The 21342-nt window shown below is 38.9% G+C and overlaps 1 protein-coding gene across 1 annotated transcript in view; it reads left to right on the top strand.

The window, feature by feature from the left end:
* CAPS2 (calcyphosine 2) overlaps nucleotides 1-21342 on the top strand; it is a 181555-nt gene that overhangs the window by 151395 nt on the left and 8818 nt on the right. Inside the window, exons 14-18 of the mRNA XM_077474269.1 lie at nucleotides 6919-7037; nucleotides 12535-12611; nucleotides 12808-12962; nucleotides 15581-15700; nucleotides 19466-19562. Of these exons, the coding sequence (XP_077330395.1) occupies nucleotides 6919-7037; nucleotides 12535-12611; nucleotides 12808-12962; nucleotides 15581-15700; nucleotides 19466-19562 (568 nt within the window). The remainder of the gene's footprint in view (nucleotides 1-6918; nucleotides 7038-12534; nucleotides 12612-12807; nucleotides 12963-15580; nucleotides 15701-19465; nucleotides 19563-21342) is intronic.

Consider the following 21342-nt stretch of genomic DNA (forward strand, 5'->3'; position numbering starts at 1 on the left):
TTGAGAAATGGCTTGCTTCTTGCCACTCTTCCATAAAGGCCAGATTTATGCAGTGTACGACTGATTGTTGTCCTATGGACAGACTCTCCCACCTCAGCTGTAGTTCTCTGCAGTTCATCCAGAGTGATCATGGGCCTCTTGGCTGCATCTCTGATCAGTCTTCTCCTTGTCTGAGCTGAAAGTTTAGAGGGATGGCCAGGTCTTGGTAGATTTGCAGTGGTCTGATACTCCTTCCATTTCAAAATGATCGCTTGCACAGTGCTCCTTGGGATGTTTAAAGCTTGGGAAATCTTTTTGTATCCAAATCCGGCTTTAAACTTCTCCACAACAGTATTACGGACCTGCCTGGTGTGTTCCTTGGTCTTCATGATGCTCTCTGCGCTTTCAACACAACAGACTATCACAGAGCAGGTGCATTTATACAGAGACTTGATTACACACAGGTGGATTCTATTTATCACCATCAGTCATTTAGGACAACATTGGATTATTCAGAGATCCTCGCTGAACTTCTGGAGTGAGTTTGCTGCACTGAAAGTAAAGGGGCCGAATAATTTTGCACGCACCACTTTTCAGTTTTTTATTTGCTAAAAAAGTTTAAATTATCCAATAGATTTTGTTCCATTTCACAATTGTGTCCCACTTGTTGGTGATTCTTCACAAAAAATTAAAATTTTATATCTTTATGTTTGAAGCCTGAAATGTGGCAAAAGGTTGAAAAGTTCAAGGGGGCCGAATACTTTCGCAAGGCACTGTATATCGGTACACCGCTTGTTCTCAGAATTGGATGTCAGCTGTGTATGAAACCACTATTTTTTAAAACTGGAATAAAGAAGCCCTATTTTTACAAAAAGTACTGCACCATAAAGTTTTTTTCTTCTGCCTTATATGAATATTTATAAGTGATTCCAGCCTGTTGAAAGTTCCATGGAACGGGGATAGCACCGTAACCAGCTGAGTGCTGTGGGTAGGGGACACCCATTTTTCACATCAGGGGATTGGATGATCCACACCAAGGGATCGGATGAATATATTGTCCAGCGTTGAAGGTTTACCCTCATACATGCCCATATGATCTCTATTATTTAAGATACTACGGATCTGGTAAGTGGCCATCTGGTTATTATTACGTCTCTGGCTGATGTTTTCTTGATTTATCCAATGTGTGTTGCTTCCGTGTGAAGAAAGAAAATTTATCTTTGCGATCTTTTGCCACTTTGCTACTTTTGCTACATTGAAAAGGATTCTTGATTCTATTTTGCTACATTATTCATAATATCCTAATTTACATGATCTATGAACATTGGGATTTGCTACGGACTATAATTTGAACTGTGGTACAAGATCACATTGATAACTAACTAATTAATTTATTGATTGATTAATCACTTTATTTATTGATTAAAATTTTCACTAAGTAGGTCATTTTTGCAGTGTGTCACTCCAGTCATTTGAAATAATTTATTATATTAGTAGTGTGTCAATTCATTCAGTTTTGGGTGAACTGTGATTATTCAGTTATTTAACACATTTAGGCTGCGCAATTGAAGTTTCTTTACACATGCACAAGCCGAATATTTAGGTTTTTTATTGCAGCACCTTTTTCTTGTTTGTTTTATAATAACAACCATATCCTCATTTGAGTCACAGTTTGTATTTAGGTATAATTTTAGATACATATACAAATACGGGTATATGTACATTTACTTTTAGGGTAGCACAGATACCTCACTTTAAACAAAGAAGTTTGTTTGAAATCTTTGCAAATGTATTAAAAATGTCGGTAAAGTAACACTGCACATCGCCCTGAACACACCATCCCCACCATGAAACATGGTGGTGGCAGCATTATGTTGTGGGGATGCTTTTCTTCAGCAGGGACAGGAAAGCTAGTCAGAGTTGATGGGAAGTTGGATGGAGCCAAATACAGGGCAATCTTAGAAGAAAACCTGTTAGAGTCTGCAAAAGACTTGAGACTGGGGCAGAGGGTAACCCTCCAGAAGGACAAACATACAGCAAGAGCTACAATGGAATGGTTTAGATCAAAGCATATCCATGTGCAAGAATGGCCCAGTCAAAGTCCAGACCTAAATCCAATTGAGAATCTGTGGCAAGACTTGAAAGATGCTCTCCATCCAATCTGACAGAGCTTAAGCTTTTTTGCAAAGAAGTATGGGCAAACATTTTGCTCTCTAGATATGCAAAGCTGGTAGAGACACACCCAAAAAGACTTGCAGCTGTAATTGCAGTGAAATGTGGTTCTACAAAGTATTGACATGCTGTACATGTGATTTATTTATTTATTTATTTTTTAATAAATTTGCAAAGATTTCAAACAAACGTCTTTAGAGTTGTCATTATGGGGTATTGTTTTTAGAATTTTGAAGAAAATAATTAATTTAATCCATTTTGGAATAAGGCTTTAACATAACATTGAAGCGCTGTGAATACTTTCTGGATGCACTATACACCCTTATTTTTAGGAATAGTTTTCCATTTCCTGACCATTAACTTGCTCATTGAACAATGAATCAACATCATCATTACCCAATGATCAGATGGATGGAAGCTCTGTAGATGAACCCTGACATGTTATTTTACTGGCTATACAGCAGGGGTCTCCAAACTTTCTATAGAAATGGCCAGTTCAGACTTAGGGGGACTGGACTGTGCCCAGTCGGAGTATACCATGCCTGATCTTTGGTATTAGGAGTAGAAATAGTTGGTGTCAGTGGGAGGAATAATGCCCCATTTTTGTTGTCAGTGGAAGGAATAGTGACCCATTGTTAATGTCAGTGGCAAGAATTATGCCCCATTGTTGGTGTCAGTAGCATGAATAATGCCTCAAGGGCCGGATAAGGGCAAGCAAAGCACTGCATCCGGTCCCAGGCACGCAGTTTGGAGACCACTGCTATACAGTATGATGTTGGTGTGTAAATCACAACGATGGATGAAGTGAAGTACAAATCCTTTGCCAGACAAAACTGTTTGTATGCCTTGTATGCCTTTTATTTGTGTATTTCCTTTTTGCCTGAAGCTCTTTAACTATAAGGCCTCATGCACATTGGACATTTTTACAGCTGCTGCTTTTGGCTTCAGCCGTTTTTTTCTGCAGCCAGTAAACTACCCAGCATGTTATTCTATGTGACCATACTCACATAGGCTTTTATCAGCATTTCTTGACAGGGGCATTTTCTGGTTGGAAAAGAAAACCCAAAACTAGTGGATTTGAACAGGAGTTTTTCAACTGAAAAAATGCTCTAACGCTGAAAAACGCAGCTATTCAGCATTTATGAGTGTTTTTAAACCATAAGCTTTTGTGGGACTATAGTTTTGCTAAACAATGCTTAAAAATGCAAACGCTAATGCAAAAACACTGCAAAATTTGTGTTTTTAATGCAGCACTCTACAATTAAAGCTACTTCCTTTACTATAACATCTGGAGGTCCAGCATTTCTGGATCAGAATATTCAACCTGGTCTACTCAGTGCCAGGACAAAATATCCCTAAAAATTCTAAAATGGCGCTGTTTGCGGACTTGCCAGATGAGATCCCCAAAAATCTCTGAACCCTTATTTTTTTAAAAAATTTTTTAGCAGATGAAATTACTATAGCGTGTATATGGAAATCTCCAGTGGTTAATGTTGCATTAGTAAAAGATAAACTTTCCTGGATCATGGTCAATGAGAAACTGACCAGCATCTTCAGAGACAAAAACAAACCAGATTTGAAAAAGTTATATTTTTGACATTTGACTTTGATGGTCTATTTGATACTTATATAGTGTGATATTGCATTTGAATTTTTATTTGTCTCTTTCCAATTGAAGTAATTAGTTTGTTACCCTTTGAATATGTACTACAATCTTTGTAAAATTCACATTTGTTCTCTTTTATTTTATTCAAAACAATAAATAAATTTGACAAGGAAAAAGTGTGGACTCCCTGGATTAAATACCTTCAAGCCCCATAGCTCCTGGGAATTCTGTGGTCAGGGGCCTGGGCCAAGGGAACCGATTCCTGTTCCTTTTCTTTCTTCTTTTTACCCTTTTCTTCACTTTCTTCTTATGATTTTGCTGTATTAATTGTATGCATGCAAAAGGCAAGTTCTTGGAGCCTCTCATATTTCAATGATAATATGGGAGCAAGGTACCGTGCCTTGAGGTAAATTAATTCTGTCTATAAGGGCTCCCATACCTTTTCATTCTACTGCATTAACACTTGACCATCTGACCATCTTGACCATCTGGTTAAAGTAATTTCTTTGCTCTGTTTTTGCTATAAGAGTAATTATACTTATCTTACTTATGCCCTGGGTAAGCAGTAGCTTAATTTGGAAGGATCAACCTTTAAACTTGGTTCTTGTTATGGTTACAATGATCTAATCCTTGATTACCTTTGAGGGTGCATATATCTTTTTATATCTGTTTGATACTGCTTGTATTCTAAGAATTTTATAAATCCTTTAAATAAAAATGTATTGCAAAGACAAAATATGCATGTGAGCGCACACACAGAAAAAATAAATATTTAGGGTAACAAACACTTTTACAGTGGGGAAAATAATTATTTCCCCACCCTGCAGATTTTGTAAGTTTGCCTGCTTACGAGGAAACAAAGGGTCTATCATTTTTATAATAGGTGTATTTTGAAAGACAGATACAGAATATCAACCAAAAAGCCAGAAAAAACACATGATACTAATTTTATTAATTGATTTGCAGTTCAGTGAGTAAAATAATAATTTGATCCCCAAGCAAAACATGACTTAATACTTGGTGGAGAAACCCTTGTTGGCAAGCACAGAGGTAAGACTTTTCTTGTAGTTGGTTACCAGGTTTGCACACATCTCAGAAGGGATTTTGGTCCACTCTTCTTTACAGATTTTCTCTAAATTCTTCAGGTTTCTTGGCTGTCGCTTGGTAACTCGAAGTTTCAGCTCCCTCCATATAGGATTAAGGTCTGGAGACTGGCTAGGCTACTCCATGAACTTAATGTGCTTCCTCTTGAGCCACTCCATTGTTGCCTTGGCAGTATGTTTTGGGTCATTGTCATGTTGAAAGACCCATCTATGACCCATCTTCAGTGTTCTGACTGAGGGAAGAAGGTTCATATCCAAGATTTTACAATCAACCCATTGGCCCCACAATGCCGCAAAGTTGGCCTGTACCTTTAGCAGAGAAACAGTCCCAAAGCATAATGTTTCCACCTCCGTGCTTGACTGTAGGGATGGTGTTCTTGGGGTCATAGTCAGCATTTTTCTTCCTTCAAAGATGGCGAGTTCATCTTTGGAGGAAGAAAGTCGAGTTCATGCCAAAGAACTCAATTTTGGTCTCATCTGATCACATTACTTTCTCCCAATCCCTTCTCTGAATCATTTAAAAGTTCACTGGCAGTCTTCAGGTGGGCCTGTACATAAGCCTTATTGAGGAGTGGGACCTTGCGGACGCTGCAGGATTTCAATCCGTGACAGTGTATTGTGTTACCAGTGGTTTGTTTGGTGACTGTGGTCCCAACTGCCTTGAGCTCATTCACAAACACCTCCTGTGTAGTTTTGGGCTGATCCCTCACTTTTTTCATGATCATCTATAGCGTACCCCATGAAGCGAAATCTTTAATGGAGCTCCAGACCGAGGCCAATTGATGATTATTTTGTATTTTTTTCCATTTGCGAATCTCTCCAACAGTTGTCTCCCTCTCATCAAGCTTCTTGCTGATGGTCTTTTAGCCCATTCCAGCCCTGTGCAGGTCTACAATCTTGTCCCTTATGTCCTTTGACAGCTCTTTATTTTGCACATGATAGTGAGATTTGAATGGAAGAAAGAAATTCTGTGAACAGGTGTCTTTTATCCCCAATAACGAGTTAGGAGCACCTTTTTAAATTGACGGTAGTAATCTGTGTACCACACGAACACATACTGTAGCCAGTCTGTGGGCACCAGAATTATTGTTGATTGCTAGGCTATCAAATATTTATTTTACTCACTGAACTGCAACTCAATTTATAACATTTTTATCATGTGCTTTTTCTGGATTTTTGGTTTATATTTTTTCCCTGTCATTTAAAATACACCTATAAAAATGATAGACCATTTATTTCTTTGTAAGTGGGCAAACTTACAAAATCTGCACAGGATCAAATAATAATGTTCCCCACAGTATATGCCTTTCAAATATGCATCTGTATACAGTATGTTACACATTAACATGTGTAAGTCGATGCAGAAATGCAAATGAAAACACAAGTTATCGTACAAACACAAGTGTGAATCTGGTCTTAAACAAGTGGTTACCTAGTAATACCATCGTTATTTATTACACAGGAAAACATTTATTCAAACCTGCCAACTCTAAATCTGACAGAATGGAGCTCAGCAAATGAGGTTAAAATGGAACTACAACCAAAACTATATTTTTTTCATCTTGTTCCACATATTTTAGGAAAAGACTAGGACTTGTGTCAGTTAATAATTACTGTCTGTGTCCCTGCTGGGAGTAACTTCAACACATCTCGTCCTTAGTGAGAGTGGTTACCGAGACAGAATGGGAAGGGAAGCTATTCACTGGGGACTCAGAGAACAATATAAACATTGAGAAAGATTGACAAAGATTGTTAAGTTATTACTATCTACTTCCCTGCTGGTGAGATTCCCCCACTTCCTGCCCCTGTGATGACATCTGTCTCCAGGTGAGGTCAAATATTTTTAAGCTAGACACAAAAAGCAATAAAAAAACAGACAGAAGTTTGAGCTTTTCTTTACTGTAGACCATAAAATAAAACGTTTGTGCTAAATTAGTGAAATTTGAACGATAAATTCCAATAATGTATTTGATGTAATAATGCATGCTGAATTATTGGTGTATTAAAGTTAAACAGATAGGTATTGCTCATAATATTATGTAAATCTTCTCTTTGCAGGGAGCAAACCTCACTTTTCTCACAGTGGATCATCAAAGTCTTTCGGAAAGCTTAAAGAAAAATCCTATACTTACCATACGAATCACAGCCATGGATGAGGGAGCAATGAAGTCCTTGAGGTAAAAAAAATAATCAATTCAATTAATAACAAAACGATAGATAGTTAGATAGATAGATAGATAGATAGATAGATAGATAGATAGATAGATTGATTTTGACATTGATATTCATTCAGGGTTGCTGTTTTTTTTTTCCAAAGTTCTGCAGATTAAATGTCTAAAAAATTACTATGTAAAGCTTCCTTACATCAAAATGGAATACTATCTGGCTTATTTAGTGCAGAAATGTAGAATGAAGTGACCCATAGCAGCTAATCAGATTTTGGTTAAATATACTGAAGTCACTTAAGAGATTATTTCTAATTGGTTGCTATGGCTTTCTGTACTTGCATAAGCCACTGCACATTTTCATGTAATCAGTAAAAACAGACTTTTAGGGAGTAAATTACTAAAAGTGACCTGTTGGGAAGTAATGTGATTACTGCTAACACCTACTAAAAATGCAGTGAAGGTACTCTTGCAACTAGTTCAAGTCCAGACTTAGTTGTTGACTACTGCCCTTGCTAACAGGGACATGACATTTTAGCCCTTAAATCTTTAGAATAAAGACTATTGTTTTCCCCTTAGCTTAGTAAAAGTGATACAAACTCACTTTTGAAAAGAATAGCCATTCATGTGTAAGGACAATTTAAAAAACAAAACAAAACAAAAACAAACCAGTATTTTACCTGCATATGATTGGATGATTGAAGTCAACAGAATTTCACCTTATCATACAATACAAAAATGTATTTATTGTCCATAGCAAACAGTCATGTCCTCCTACTGCGTATGGCGATACCCCATGTGTAAGACTTTTAAAGAGCCTGGTCACATACAGAGGCCCAACATTGAAGTAGCAACTTCAGGCATTCTAGGAGCATCAATTACACATCTAATTTCTTGACTACCTGTTACACTTTTGAAGGCCCCGGAGCATCAGGACAATGGAAACGCTCACAAAATGACAGTCACTGTGACACTGATAGGCACTGTGACACTGATGGACACTGTTTGGGCACTGTATCAAACTGTAAAATGTATTAGATAACTCACTCTGTTCACAGATCGCTCTCTGTGTGAGGAAGGAGAGCCGTCAATGAGAGATGATCTCATATGTTTACATTTGAGATCATCTCTCATTGGACATGGCGATCAGGTGGTAAATGGCCGCTGTAATTGGCCATTTATCATGATCTGTATTTGGCTGTGTCCGAGGAACACAGCCATCACAGTTTTTCCCTGATGCGCCCAAGGGGGTACGTGGGGAGCGTGTTCCTGGGAGGGAGTCCATGTACGTCCTCCCAGGAACAAGTTCCCCGCGTGCCCCCTCTGGCAAGTTAAACCCCTCTCTAGCCGTCTTTTGGCTATAGCGTGGGCATCAAGGAGACTTGCACTCAGTTTAGCATTGTCCTTCTGAAATATGCAAGGCCTTCTCTGAAAAAGACATTGTCTGGAAGGGAGCATATGCTGCTCTAAAACCTGAATTTATCTTTCAACTTTGATGGCGTCTTTTCAGATGTAAAAGCTGCATATTTCATATGCACTAATGCACCCCCATACCATCAGAGATGCAGGCTTTTAAACTGAACGCTGATAAAAAGCCGGTAGGTCCCACTCCTCTTTAGCTTGGAGGACACGGTGGTTGCCAAAAAGAATGTCAAATTTAGATTTGTCTGACCACAGAACAGTTTTTCACTTTGCAACAGACCATTTTAATGAGCTTTGGTCCAGAGAAGAAAATGGAATTTCTGGATCATGTGCAGATATGGCTTCTTCTTTGCATGATAGAGCTTTACCTTGCATTTTTGGATGGCAGGGAGAACTGTATTCACAGACAGTGATATCCATCACAGAATCATGCCTGTTTTTAATGCAGTACCGTCTGAGGGCCCGAAAGATTGCATTTTGTCCTTGTCCCTTGCGTACAGCGATTTCTCCAGATTCTCTGAATCCTTTGATAATATTATGTACTGTAGATGATGGTATACAGTATTTAAAGTATTTGCAATTTTAAGTTCAGGATCATTATTCAGAAATATGTTTTTTTTTTTTTTTACTAATAAAGGGTTTACTTCCTCTAAGTTTTCTACAAATCGTGTTTATACAGTATAGATTGACCATTTCAGCTCCTGAAGGTTTACCCCCTCATGACCAGGCCATTTTTTGCTATAGGGCACTGTGTTACTTTAACTGACAATTGATAGGTTGTGCAATGCTGCTGTACCCAAATAAAATGTATGTCCTTTTTTCACACCAAAGAGAGCTTTCTTTTGGTGGTATTTGATCACCTCTTAGTTTTTTATTTTTTGCACTATCCACAAAAATAGACAATTTTGAAAAGATGTATATGTATTTTTACTTTGTGCTTCTTCAAACTATGGGATACATTTATGGAATTTTTATTCATTTATTATTTTATACTAGTAATGGTGGTGATCAGTGACTTAAAGCAGGACAAATCGGCGGACAAATCGTACACTAAGTGACACTTTTGACACTTTTGTGGGGACCAATGACACTAATAGTGATCAGTGCTAAAAATATGCACTGTTACTGTACTAATGACACTGGCAGGGGAGGGGTTAACATCTGGGCTGATCAAAGGGTTAAATGTGTGCCTAGGGAGTGCTTACTAATTGTGGGGGTAGGTGCTTGTACTATGGAAATGCAGAGATCTGTGTTCCTGCTTTGCAGAAACATAGGATCACTACCTTCACTCCTCACAGAACGGAGATCTGCCTTGTTTATATAGGCAGACTGCCGTTCTGCTTCTCTCCCAAATGATTTGTGGGTCCTGGCAGACATTGAGTCGGCTGGACCCACTGATTGGCTCCTGCTGTGTCCAATCACAGTGGGAGCGGGTAGCCGGTGTACTTCAGACCCAGAAGTGCAGGATCACATACAGGTACCTGATTCTGCACAGGAGAGCCACCTTGCCACCGTATATATGTACAGTATATGGCTGGCAAGCGGTTAATCCACTGAAACTGGCTTACTAAAGCTACCAATGATCTATTAAGTACAAGATCGAAAAGGCTTGATTCTCTCTTTGGCATTACAAGACTTTCTATTTCCTTTCTTAACTGTCTCATATTCACTTACTATCTCTTTTTTTTTTGATTGATAGAAAAGACAGTACTAGCAAAACGACAGTACTAGCAAAACTAAGAATAATAAATACGTTTTAAAAAAAGTTTTTTTAGAAATAAAAATAAAATAAAAATGACTTACTAAAGATATATACTTTGGTTTTATGAGAAAATGCCTTATTTTTAGCTCTGACACAAAACTATACTGACAAATGGTAAGTACACTTGGAAACCTCCATACACCCCGCCCTCATGTGATACTTGCATTACTTTAGTTTATTCTGTTAATGGAACATTGAGCAGAACATTCAAGCTGTGTAGATAATGTTGAATCATAGCATTACATGTGTCTTTAATGTTATTTTCTCCACTCACATTCATAAGTTCTGGTTCCATTTTTAGAATAAGGAAAATAATATTGGTTCCCTGTTTTCAAATCACCTGCATAATTAATTTAATTACATCTCTAATTACTAGAACTTGGAAGGCTCAATGGCTAAACCTAGATATAAACAGATTTTAGTACTAAATTATAATGTGCACCACTGACAGCCTAAGACCTAAGTGCTCAGGGGATCAATGTTAAAAGCAATGTTCTATAGACAGAACCATTTTTTTACCTTGATTTAAACAATGATTTACATACATACAAATAGACACCTAATTCACAAATAAGATTTAAGCTCTTTACCTTAAATGATTGTACACTCTTCCATAAAATACATGACGTATATAATAAAATAAAATTAATTGTATTGCGATGAATGAAGGCATTTGTCACAAATTATTTACTGGCTTAATAACACAAGCGAAAAGTTGTAAACGTGTTAGGCATTTTTGTCCTTAACTGTGTGCCATTCCACCCAAAGCTGTTGTCATCAAGCCTTTGATATAATACTCTGTCAAGGATCAGAGCATTCAGAGCCATTCTAAGGGATGATAGCAAGCAATTTAGAAAGTACTCATTATTGTTAATTGAGATTTTCAAGTTTGTACTGGTGGTATAGTACTTGGCCTGCCCTTGCTTTTTTTATTTTTACTTTTTATTATTTACTTTACATTTTTAAGTTTTAACAGTCTATGACTAGCAATAGATTCTATGGACATACTGTAATTTATTGCTTTGAGTCCCTGCTTAAAACTTCAGTTCCATAATTGGGGATCAGAGAGAATGTCAAAATCCAAAAAGGCAGACTTTTCCCCTGACTTGCAATCAAAAATTTCGAATGGATGCCACCAGGCTCTTTACGAAAGCTTCAATTACAAAGCTTAGGAGACAATCTTATTCTAGGTGAAATAAGTTTAGGCATAAGTGAAATGGGCTTAGCAGACCAGTTTAATTTTTTCATTTGCCTAACCTAACCAGCCCCCATCTTTCTCTGGCCAGGAACGAGCACACCTGCTCTAGCTGGTGTCTCGTGTCCTAATTGGATAGATTTATTGGCTCCCGCTGCTATCAGTCAAATCCAGTGATGCAGGCGCCGGGGCCGAGTCCTACATTCTGTGTGAATGGACACAAAAGCTGGACCCTGGAGCGCACCCGCACGAGTGTCCACCTTAGGAGAGCCTTCTCCAATGTGGCCACTTGATGTGGGGAGGACCCACCAGCGCCACCAGGGGACACCAGAAGAGTCAGATCAGAGCCACTCTGTGCAAAATGAATTGACATGTTTATTAATTTAAAAAAAAAATAGCGTTTACAACTCCTTTAAAGTGTTACTAAACCCAGGAACCTACATTTACTATATCTGGTCTCTCACAGTACACAGAACATGGAAATGCAAATCATTTAGTAAATATAAACTGCTAAATATATTTTCTCATCAGCAGTATATATAGCTGTCTTATGACTTCTATCAGTGTCCAGCTGAGCACTGGTTAAAGCTTGTAGGAGGAGTTTTCATTCTCCTCTGACTGTCCTATGAGGCTGCATGATACCTGATTTGGATACTACTGATCACATGGACCCTAAAAAAAACAAAAAAAAAACCTCTAGCAATACACCCCAAATTGAGCATGTGCAGAGTGCCTCCCAAGGCTCTGTCCTATCAGCAGATTGATTAGGAACAGTAAAAAGGGGGGGGGGGGGGCAGAGAAGACAGGGTCAAACAGCCTTTTTAAACAATGCAGAGGATTAACACCTTAGGTTCCACAGTGAGTATAACAAGCATGATATACTACATATACAGACTGATTTTACTGTTGTGAGTTTAGTAACACTTTAAACACTTTAGAGTCTTAATCTATTCCATCGTATTCACCAGGCTTAGAGAGAAGTATAATCCATCTAGTTTGCTTTGAATGTTTCCTGGGGCCTTCTGCCAGTTGGATGTGCCTGGACAATTTCTATTGGCAGCCTCCCAGGTGACATCTGTGTGAGATACCCAAAGCACCAGACATAATGATGTTCCCATTTGTGTTACCAGGGTCATGTTTGAAGAAAATAATTGTGAACCTGGCGTTCACTGGCAGGATGATGAAAACATTCTTTTAGCAGTACAAGGTATGTGATCAGTGTTCAGTCTTTGTTTATCACAATTGACCTTCATTTGTTAAAAAAGTTTTCCATTTTGCTGTACTGTTGCAATACCGTGTCATTGCCTGACTTCACATTCTCTTTATACAGTGTTGTGGTTTTCATTGATACCGAGTTAAAAAGAAAATTATTTATGACCTGAAAATTATTAAATTTTTTATAGATGCGATGAAAGAAAAGTTGAGGAAGAGAAGTGTTCGAACTCTAACAGGTTTGGGGAAGTACTTCCGACAGCTTGACAAGAATGGAAGTGGATGCTTAGCGAAAGCAGAGTACAAACAGGCTCTGAAAACCTACCACTTGGATATGTCCGAAAAAGTAAGTGTTGCTTTCATATAAAAATGTATTTGTTACTATTATGCAGATAATGAGGATTCTTTTACTTCATTACAATGTGTTCCCATTGGTTGCTAGTGTCACAGTAACCTGCAAATGTATAATTTCTGGAAAGTTGAGTTCAATTCTGCATTAGTACACAGTACATGCACAATATGACAGGAGACTCATCTAATATTTATGTACAGGATATTCATATAACACTACAAGATGAATAAATAAGGACACAATACATGGCATAATATCAGGAGGAAAGTGAGTTTACCAAGAAACAATCCATCTAAATGGAGCTGAAGCTGGGTCTTATAGAAGATAATAACAATTTGTGGAAAATACGTCTTTCAAATTAATGAAATATAGAGATGACACATTTGAATGACACTATGATTTTGAAATAAAGTTTTTCGAAGAAAATTAAAAGTGGTGTTATAACAACATTTGCATCTATTAACCACTTGCCCACTGGCCACTTAAATTACTAACAATGCCAATTTTCAGATTTCAGTGCTGTCATAGTTTGAATGAAAATTACTCAGTCATGCAACACTGTACCCATATGAATTTCTTGTCCTTTTTTTTCACAAAAATAGAGCTTTCTTTTGGTAGTATTTAATCACCACTGTTTTTTTCGTTCTTTGCTCTATAAATTAAAAAAATACTAAAAATTTTGTAAAAAAAAAAAAAGAATTTTTCTTTGTTTCTGTTATAAAATTTTGCAAACTAGTAATTTTTCTTCATAAATTTGGGCCAAAATGTATACTGCTACATATCTTTGGTAAAAATAACCCAAATCGGCGTATATTATTTGGTCTTTGTGAAAGTTATAGAGTCTACAAGCTATGGTGCCAATCACTGAAAATTGATCACACCTGATGTACTGATGGCTTATCTCATTTCTGGAGACACTAACAAGCCAGGGAAGTACAAATACTGTGACCCCTTTTTGGAAATTAGACATTCCAAGGTATTTAGTAAGAGGCATAGTGAGTTTTTTCACATTTGAATTTTTTTCTCACAATTCTTTACAAAATTGAGATTTTTTTTATTGCATTTTTTTCTCAAAATTATCATATTAACAGGTTATTTCTCTCACATGGCATATGCATACTTCCAACTACACCACAAAACGCATTCTGTTACTCCTCCTGAGTATGGCAATACCACATGTGTGAGACTTTTATACAGCCTGGCCACATACAGGGGCCCAACATGCAGGAAGCACCATCAGGCGTTCTAGGGACATAAATTACACATATAATTTCCTGACAACACACTTTTGAAGGCCCTAGACCACCAGGACAATGGATACGCCCATAAAATGAACCCATTTTGGAAGGAAAACACCCCAACATATACTTTATGAGGCATAATGTCATTTTTTTCCACAAGTTTTTGGAAAGTGTGGAAAGAAAATGAAACCGCATTTTTTTCTACGCATTTGTTACACATTTTTACGGCACTGAAAGGCTCCGATGAGGATCCACTGATAGGGTGGCACTGATGAGCACTTACTGATGGGCACTGTATTGGCACTAATGGGCACTTTAGTGGCACTGTAGAGCACAGATGTGGCACTGTAGGGCATGGATGTGGCACTGCAGAGCACAGATGTGGCACTGTAGAGCCCAGATGTGCACTGATGGGGCACTGTAGAGCACTGATGGGGCACATAAGAGGCACAGATGTGCACTGATTGGGCACTGTATAGCAGTGCTGCACACAGGTGTGCACTGATGTGGCACTGCTGGGTACTGATGTGGCACTGCTGGGGCACAGACGAGCACTGCTGGAGCACAGACTTGGCACTGCTGGGCCACAGATGTGCATTGCTGGAACACAGATGTGCACTGCTGGGCACTGACGGGGCACTGATGGGCACTTTGAATAGATAAAAATACCTCAAGCAGCCTCAGGCTGCAGCTTCTCCCTCCTCTACTCACATGATCAGAGTGAGGAGAGGAGAGAACTGGACAAGTGGTTAAATAGAGCCTAACGCATTATAGTCTCAAGTCTCAGGGGAAGTCCCAAAACACCTACAGGCTAAGCAGAAATATAGCTGAAATTATATATTTTTTTTGTTTTCCATTACTGATAAAAAGGAATAAAAAGTATAATATGTGTGCAAACTTTTATTATCTGGAGGTTCACCTTTTAATTTACAATATTTAGGTGCTTATCATTCACTGTACTAGGTCCTTAAAGCAGTGTTCCACCTGGGGAAAAAAAAAAGTCAGCATCTACAAATACTGTATGGTTATGGTATACTGTAGTTGATATCCAATATGTTGGAATTGGCTGCGCCATGAATGTCAGAAGATCCATTTTCTATGTGGGTGGCATTCTTTGTAATTAGACACATTGAGCAAATTCCATTAAAGCTAAGCTGTCAGTCATTTGTTTTAAAGTGAAAGTCTTGAATACGATCAGGCACCACATGGTGTTTGGCTATTACTTTTGTTAGTAATAAAACTAATGAATGCATAAATGTACTGTTCTGTCATTTATTGTTACTGTTTACAGCCACAGGTAAACCATTTTAATGACTCTAGAAACAGTTATCTATGGTGTATAATATTAAACTGCTAATTGCAATTTTTCAGATGTTTGAATCCATATGGGATATTCTGGATGAAAACAATGAGGGAAGAGTTGATTATTATATATTTCTCCATGCTTTTGTGGGGGAAATGAATGAGTACAGAAAATCATTGGTTCGAAAGGTAATGTTATAAATTAGTATTTTGTGTTTTCTAATATAGTATTTTACATTACTTCTCAGACATCAGTGAGCTGTTACATTCTAAGACATGGATCAGCAGTATTTTCCACATAAAGTGTCAAACCCAGTTCATGCATCTTCAGACCTCAGACCAATCCCGATCCCTCCACCTTTGTACCACAGATCAGCTACAATTTCTGCACTTTCACACCTTAACCACTTTCAGACCGGACCATTTTGCTGGCTTAAGATCAGACCACTTTTTGCGATTTGGCACAGCATCGCTTTAACTGACAATTGCGCGGTCGTGCGACGTGGCTCTCAAACAAAATTTATGTCAATTTTTTCCCACAAATATAGCTTTCTTTTGGTGGTATTTGATCACCACTGCAGTTTTTATTTTTTGCGCAATAAACAAAAATAGAGCGACAATTTTGAAAAAAAACACATTTTTTACTTTTTGATATAATAAATATTCCCCAAAAATATATCAAAAAACATTTTTTTTCTTCAGTATTCTTATACATATTTTTGGTAAAAAAAATCGCAATAAGCGATTATTGCTTGGTTTTCACAAAATTTATAGCGTTTACAAAATAGGGGATAGTTTTATGGCATATTTATTCATCTTTTTTTTTTTACTAGTAATGGCGGCGATCAGTGATTTTTATTGTGACTGCGACATTATGGTGGACACATCGGACATTTTTGTTATATATATATATATATATATATGCTATATAAATGCACTGATTCCTGTGTAAATGACACTGGCAGTGAAGGGATTAACCAGGGGGTGGCAGTGTATGGGTTAAGTGTGTCCTAGGGGCGTGTTACTAACTGTGGGGGGCTGGGCTATGTCTTAGTGAACACTGATCTCTGGAGCAGAGATTAGTGTCACTTGTTGCTAGGCAGAACGAGGAGATTCTGTTTACATCGGCATCTCCCCGTTCAGCCTCCCTGTTCACGGGCATCCCTGCAGTGATCAAGTCCACGGGACCTGCGGCTGGACTCACGGGGGTCCCAACCAATACGCAACAAATACAAATGGACGTACCTGTTTGCCAGTTTGCCTGCCGTGCCATTCTGCTGACATACATCGTCATGCGTCGGTCGGGACATGGTTAAATTAGTCCCTAAATCATTTGTATTCAGAACTCAGATCAACCCCCAAATCATGCACCCTTGAGCCTCAGATCAACCCTAATTCATGAACCATCAGACCTCAGATCAGCCCCAGTTCCATGTACATTCAGATTTTACATCAGTCCTGGTTCCTCCACTTTCAATGCTCAGATCAGCCACAACTCATGTACGTTCAGACCTCAAATCAACCTCAATTCCCACAACTTCAGACCTCAGATCAGCCCCAATTTATGTACCTTCTGACCTCAGATCAGCCTAAATTCCTTCACCTTTAGACCTTAGATCAGCTGTAATTCAAGCACCCTCAGGCATCAGATCAGCCTCAATTCATGAACCTTCAGACCTCACATGAGCCCTAGTTAATGTGCATTCAGAGTTTAGGTCAGCCCAAACTTATGCACCCTTAGATCCCAGATAAACCCTTATTCATGCACCTTCAGACCTTAGATCAAGTCACTTTCCTCAGGCTTCAGACATCAGGTCTTCCTTTCTGCAGCTTTAAACCTCAGATCAGCTTTAGTTCATTTAACTTCAGACCTCAATTCAGCCCCAATTCATGCACCTTCAGACCTCAGATGAGCAACAAATCATGCCTCTTTAATTCATGCACCTTCAGACGAGCCCTATCTTCAGACCTCAGATCAGCCCCAATTCATGTACCTTCAGTCTTCAGATCAGCCCCATTTCCTCCACTTTCAGACCTCAGATCAGCTCCAATTCATGCACCTTCAGACCTCAGATTAGGCCAGATTCAATCACCTTCATACCTCAGATCAGCCCTATTTGCGCTGCCTTCAGACCTCAGATCAGCCTGAAATTTCTGCACCCTCAAACCTCAGATCAGCCTCAATTCATGCATCTTTAGGCCTTATATCAGCCTAATTTAATGCATTTTCAAAGCTCAGATCAGCCCTAAATCCTACAGAAATGCAGGGGTGATATACACATATCTTTTGCAGGCTGTAGTTCCACTTAGAGCAATGTAGGTAGGTGGACTTCATCACATTGTACATCATCATCCACAACTGCATGTCAAAGAGATGAGTGGGCTGCTGAATGGCAGGAGAAGTTTTGTAATTGACTGCTTAGTGAGCTGTCATTTTCAGCCAATGGCAGCGGTGCTTTCATATGCCACTGAAAAATACATTGTGGGGTTGATTTACTAAAGGCAAATAGACTGTGCACTTTTCAAAATGCAGTTGCCCTCTGCAAGAGCAGTTGCTGCAGAACTTGTCCTGTCTCTAGCTATTAGGCCTCCTTGGCTTTTGGATATTCATCATAACCCCTTAAGGTCACAGGCTAATTGCTTAGAAATGGCATCTGTTTTAGTGTGTTTCCTGTGCTACTAGTTGTTCCGTTACTTTTACCTGTCTAGGTTCCCTTCACTGTTCCTGTCATAGTAGTAGCTTACAATTCAGAGTTATTCACTGCCAGAGTATACCTCTCCACCTTGGTTATGGATGATTCTCAGAATACTACCTCCCACTCCCTTGCCCTCTTTAGATTGCCTCCCTTTCTTTTGTCTCCCTTAGCATTCCCCTTGGTATCTGTGAGTCTCATGGTGTTGAGAACTCTTTCTGTGACTGGGGAAGTGATCTTGTCTTACACTAAAGGAAGTTGCAGATGTTACTCTGAACCTCAAGGTTCCCTTTTGAGGCACTGTTTTTGTCTTCTGGGCCTCCTCATCCTGTAGTCTCTAGTTTGCAGACAAAGATGTGTGCACATGGGTGTGCTTTACGTCCCACGTTGGAGAAAATATCCATTGCAGGACTTGGTATACCCTTAGATTCCCAGCAGACATCCAATTCTGCGACCGTGCAAGATAGTATGCATATTGGGGTTCGCGTAGCTTTTGATTATTTGGAGTCAGGTCCTACTACTGTAGCTGACTCTGCAGCTGTTCTTAATCAGGTGACAAGGCTTAGCGCTCTGACTAAGGTTCCAACCCCTCTGTTCCATGGCTGTGGATGTTTTACTGGATTTTGGCAAGTGTCAGGACTTGTAGTCTTATGTCCTAGATTAGGCACACAGTTTCTATGGGGGGGAAGGGTTCCAATCAGTTTCTGTTGACATTGTCTGTGGGAACAGGTCTGCTCACCCTACTGTTTTACTGGTGTAGCTGCACCAGTAAGACGTGTTCATCTTCCCACTTCAGTCTATTTCAGCAGAGGGTACTATTTGTACCCTATTCCCTCAGTTTTTTTTACTTAAGGTCATCGGTTTTGTTGCCAACTCCCATGTACTTTTATGGACTATCCGGCGGACTTAGCCAATGTTTAGCTGAACTTATGCTGGGATCGAACCATTCGCCCAACTCTACATGTACTTCCTGTTTGTTTTGGGGAACCCATTAGGGGTTTCCCTGTTAGTCTGGAGCTGACTTTAGTTTAGTTACTGGGGTCAACAAGCAGCTAATTTGTCTGTTTTATGCTATGGACTTGCTATACCAAGTTTTCCTGACTTGAAACTGTGTCTGTTTGCTGCCGAGCTGAATAAAACTGCAGGACAAATCTGCTTGGACTGTTCCAGAGTGTCCCTGTTTCATGCATGGTTTACCACTGCCACTGACAGTTGAGCCTGACTCCCTTACAATAATTATGTAACCATGTTCTGTTTTTAGGTCTTTATGAAATTGGACCCAAATAAAACTGGTGCAGTGTCTATGGTTGATGTGAGAAAGTTTTACTGTGCAAAGAAGCATCCCCAAGTGTTGGAAGGTAAGTTGGTTTTGACCTGATTTATGGGGTCTAAGTGGTCTGCTGCCCTATATAATAATGACTGTGATGTCAGACAGCCAAAATCAGCTAACTTAAAACAGGTTTGTCTGTCTCTGCTGGGAGAACACAGTGATTATTCCTTGAGACTATAACAGATGCAAGTGATAATTGCTTTTAAAATATGGCAGGCTAGTTGTTACCCAGTTTAATCGCTCAACTAACTTGGGTACATTCAGCCTGCCCACACATGGTTAAAATCTTGGCTGGTTCCTGCTGTTCCATCTATGGCCGGCCTTAAACGTCAACGCTTTGCAACCTGCAGTAGTTAGGTGTATGTATTGTATAGAGTGTAGGGGTCAGGTGTGTGTAATGTACACAGTGCAGAGGTCAGAAGAACATACAGCCATGTGCACAGCACATGCTAGTGGAAATTAGGCAGTCAAATGTTTTGTATAAGAAAGAGGTTGCCCCTTAACTTTGCCTTACTATATGAACAGGACTAATGCCCCTTAATGTGGTATAGACATTAGAGAGCTCTCATACATGCAGACATAAACTCTACACTCTACTCACTCAAACTGTTTGACACAGAGCATCATAAGCCTTTACACTTGGTTCAGCTAAGTGGACATGTCAGGGCAGGGCAGATGTGCCCAGTTCTGCCTATCTCAGAGAAAACAATAGGTTTTCTCCCTGAGAATTGTTGACCTGATGCACTATTGACAAGATATTGTGACAGAAAACAGCCAGATTGTGCAACTATAATCTTGTAATATAAATCTCAGGATCTAAACTTAAAACCCACTTACCCACCACTATGCCTAGGTATATGAATATAGTATAAGAAAAAACTCAATAAAGCTGCCACTTTATATTAGCACATCTACCATAGTAAAACAAATAAAACATGTGTGCACAGTAAATAGTGGCACTATACCCAATAAGCATGTGCCATAAACACATAAATTAATATGAACCAGTGACTGAAAGTGAAAAAAAAAGTCCAAGAAATATTAAAGTCCTCAAGTTAACAGAACATGAGATGTTCAATAACATAATCGTGAAAAAGTATTCTTGCTTAAGAGCTTCCCACCACACCACGTGAAGATCATGACACCGCTCCCCCATAGGTGTCAGGGTGCCAGGACAATGTTGTAATGAAAAAAACGCATTGGGCCATGGCTGTACAGCAACCAGAAGTGACGCAATATGTAGTACCAGAAGTGACATTCTGGCGGAGATGACATTGGTTGGGTGAGACTGCTTACCATATACTGGGTCCGCCGTGACCACAATATGCCAGTAGAGTGTCGCTGTATGATACAGTATGTTGCACTACATGCATAGTGCATAATGTGAGTGCAATATTTGGAGGTTTTTACGTTGACTTTACTAAATATTTGTCAAACATTATTGCACTATTGGAGGTTTTTTGTTTTTGCACTTATGGTTTGCCTGAGAGTTACCATTGAAGATTGGAGACTGTGCAAATTGTGCTGAGCATGAGAATGTGAGGCAATTATTTCTGGTGAGTTGACACCTATTGGGGAGCGGTGTCACGATCTTCACGTGGTGTTGTGGATAGCTCTCAAGCAAGAATACTTTTTCACAATTATTTTATTGAACACCTTATTTTCTGTTAACTTGAGGACTTTCTTGGACTTTTTTTTCACTTTCAGTCACTGGGTGGCATTTAATGTATGTGTTTATAATTGGGTATAGTGCCACTATTTACTGTGCACATATATGTTTTATTTGTTTTACTATAGTAGATGTGCTA

This window comes from Lithobates pipiens, unplaced genomic scaffold (genome assembly GCF_037356315.1).
Source record: "Lithobates pipiens isolate NorthernLeopardFrog02 unplaced genomic scaffold, aLitPip1_a1.2 Scaffold_8, whole genome shotgun sequence".
Taxonomy (NCBI): Eukaryota; Metazoa; Chordata; class Amphibia; order Anura; family Ranidae; genus Lithobates; species Lithobates pipiens.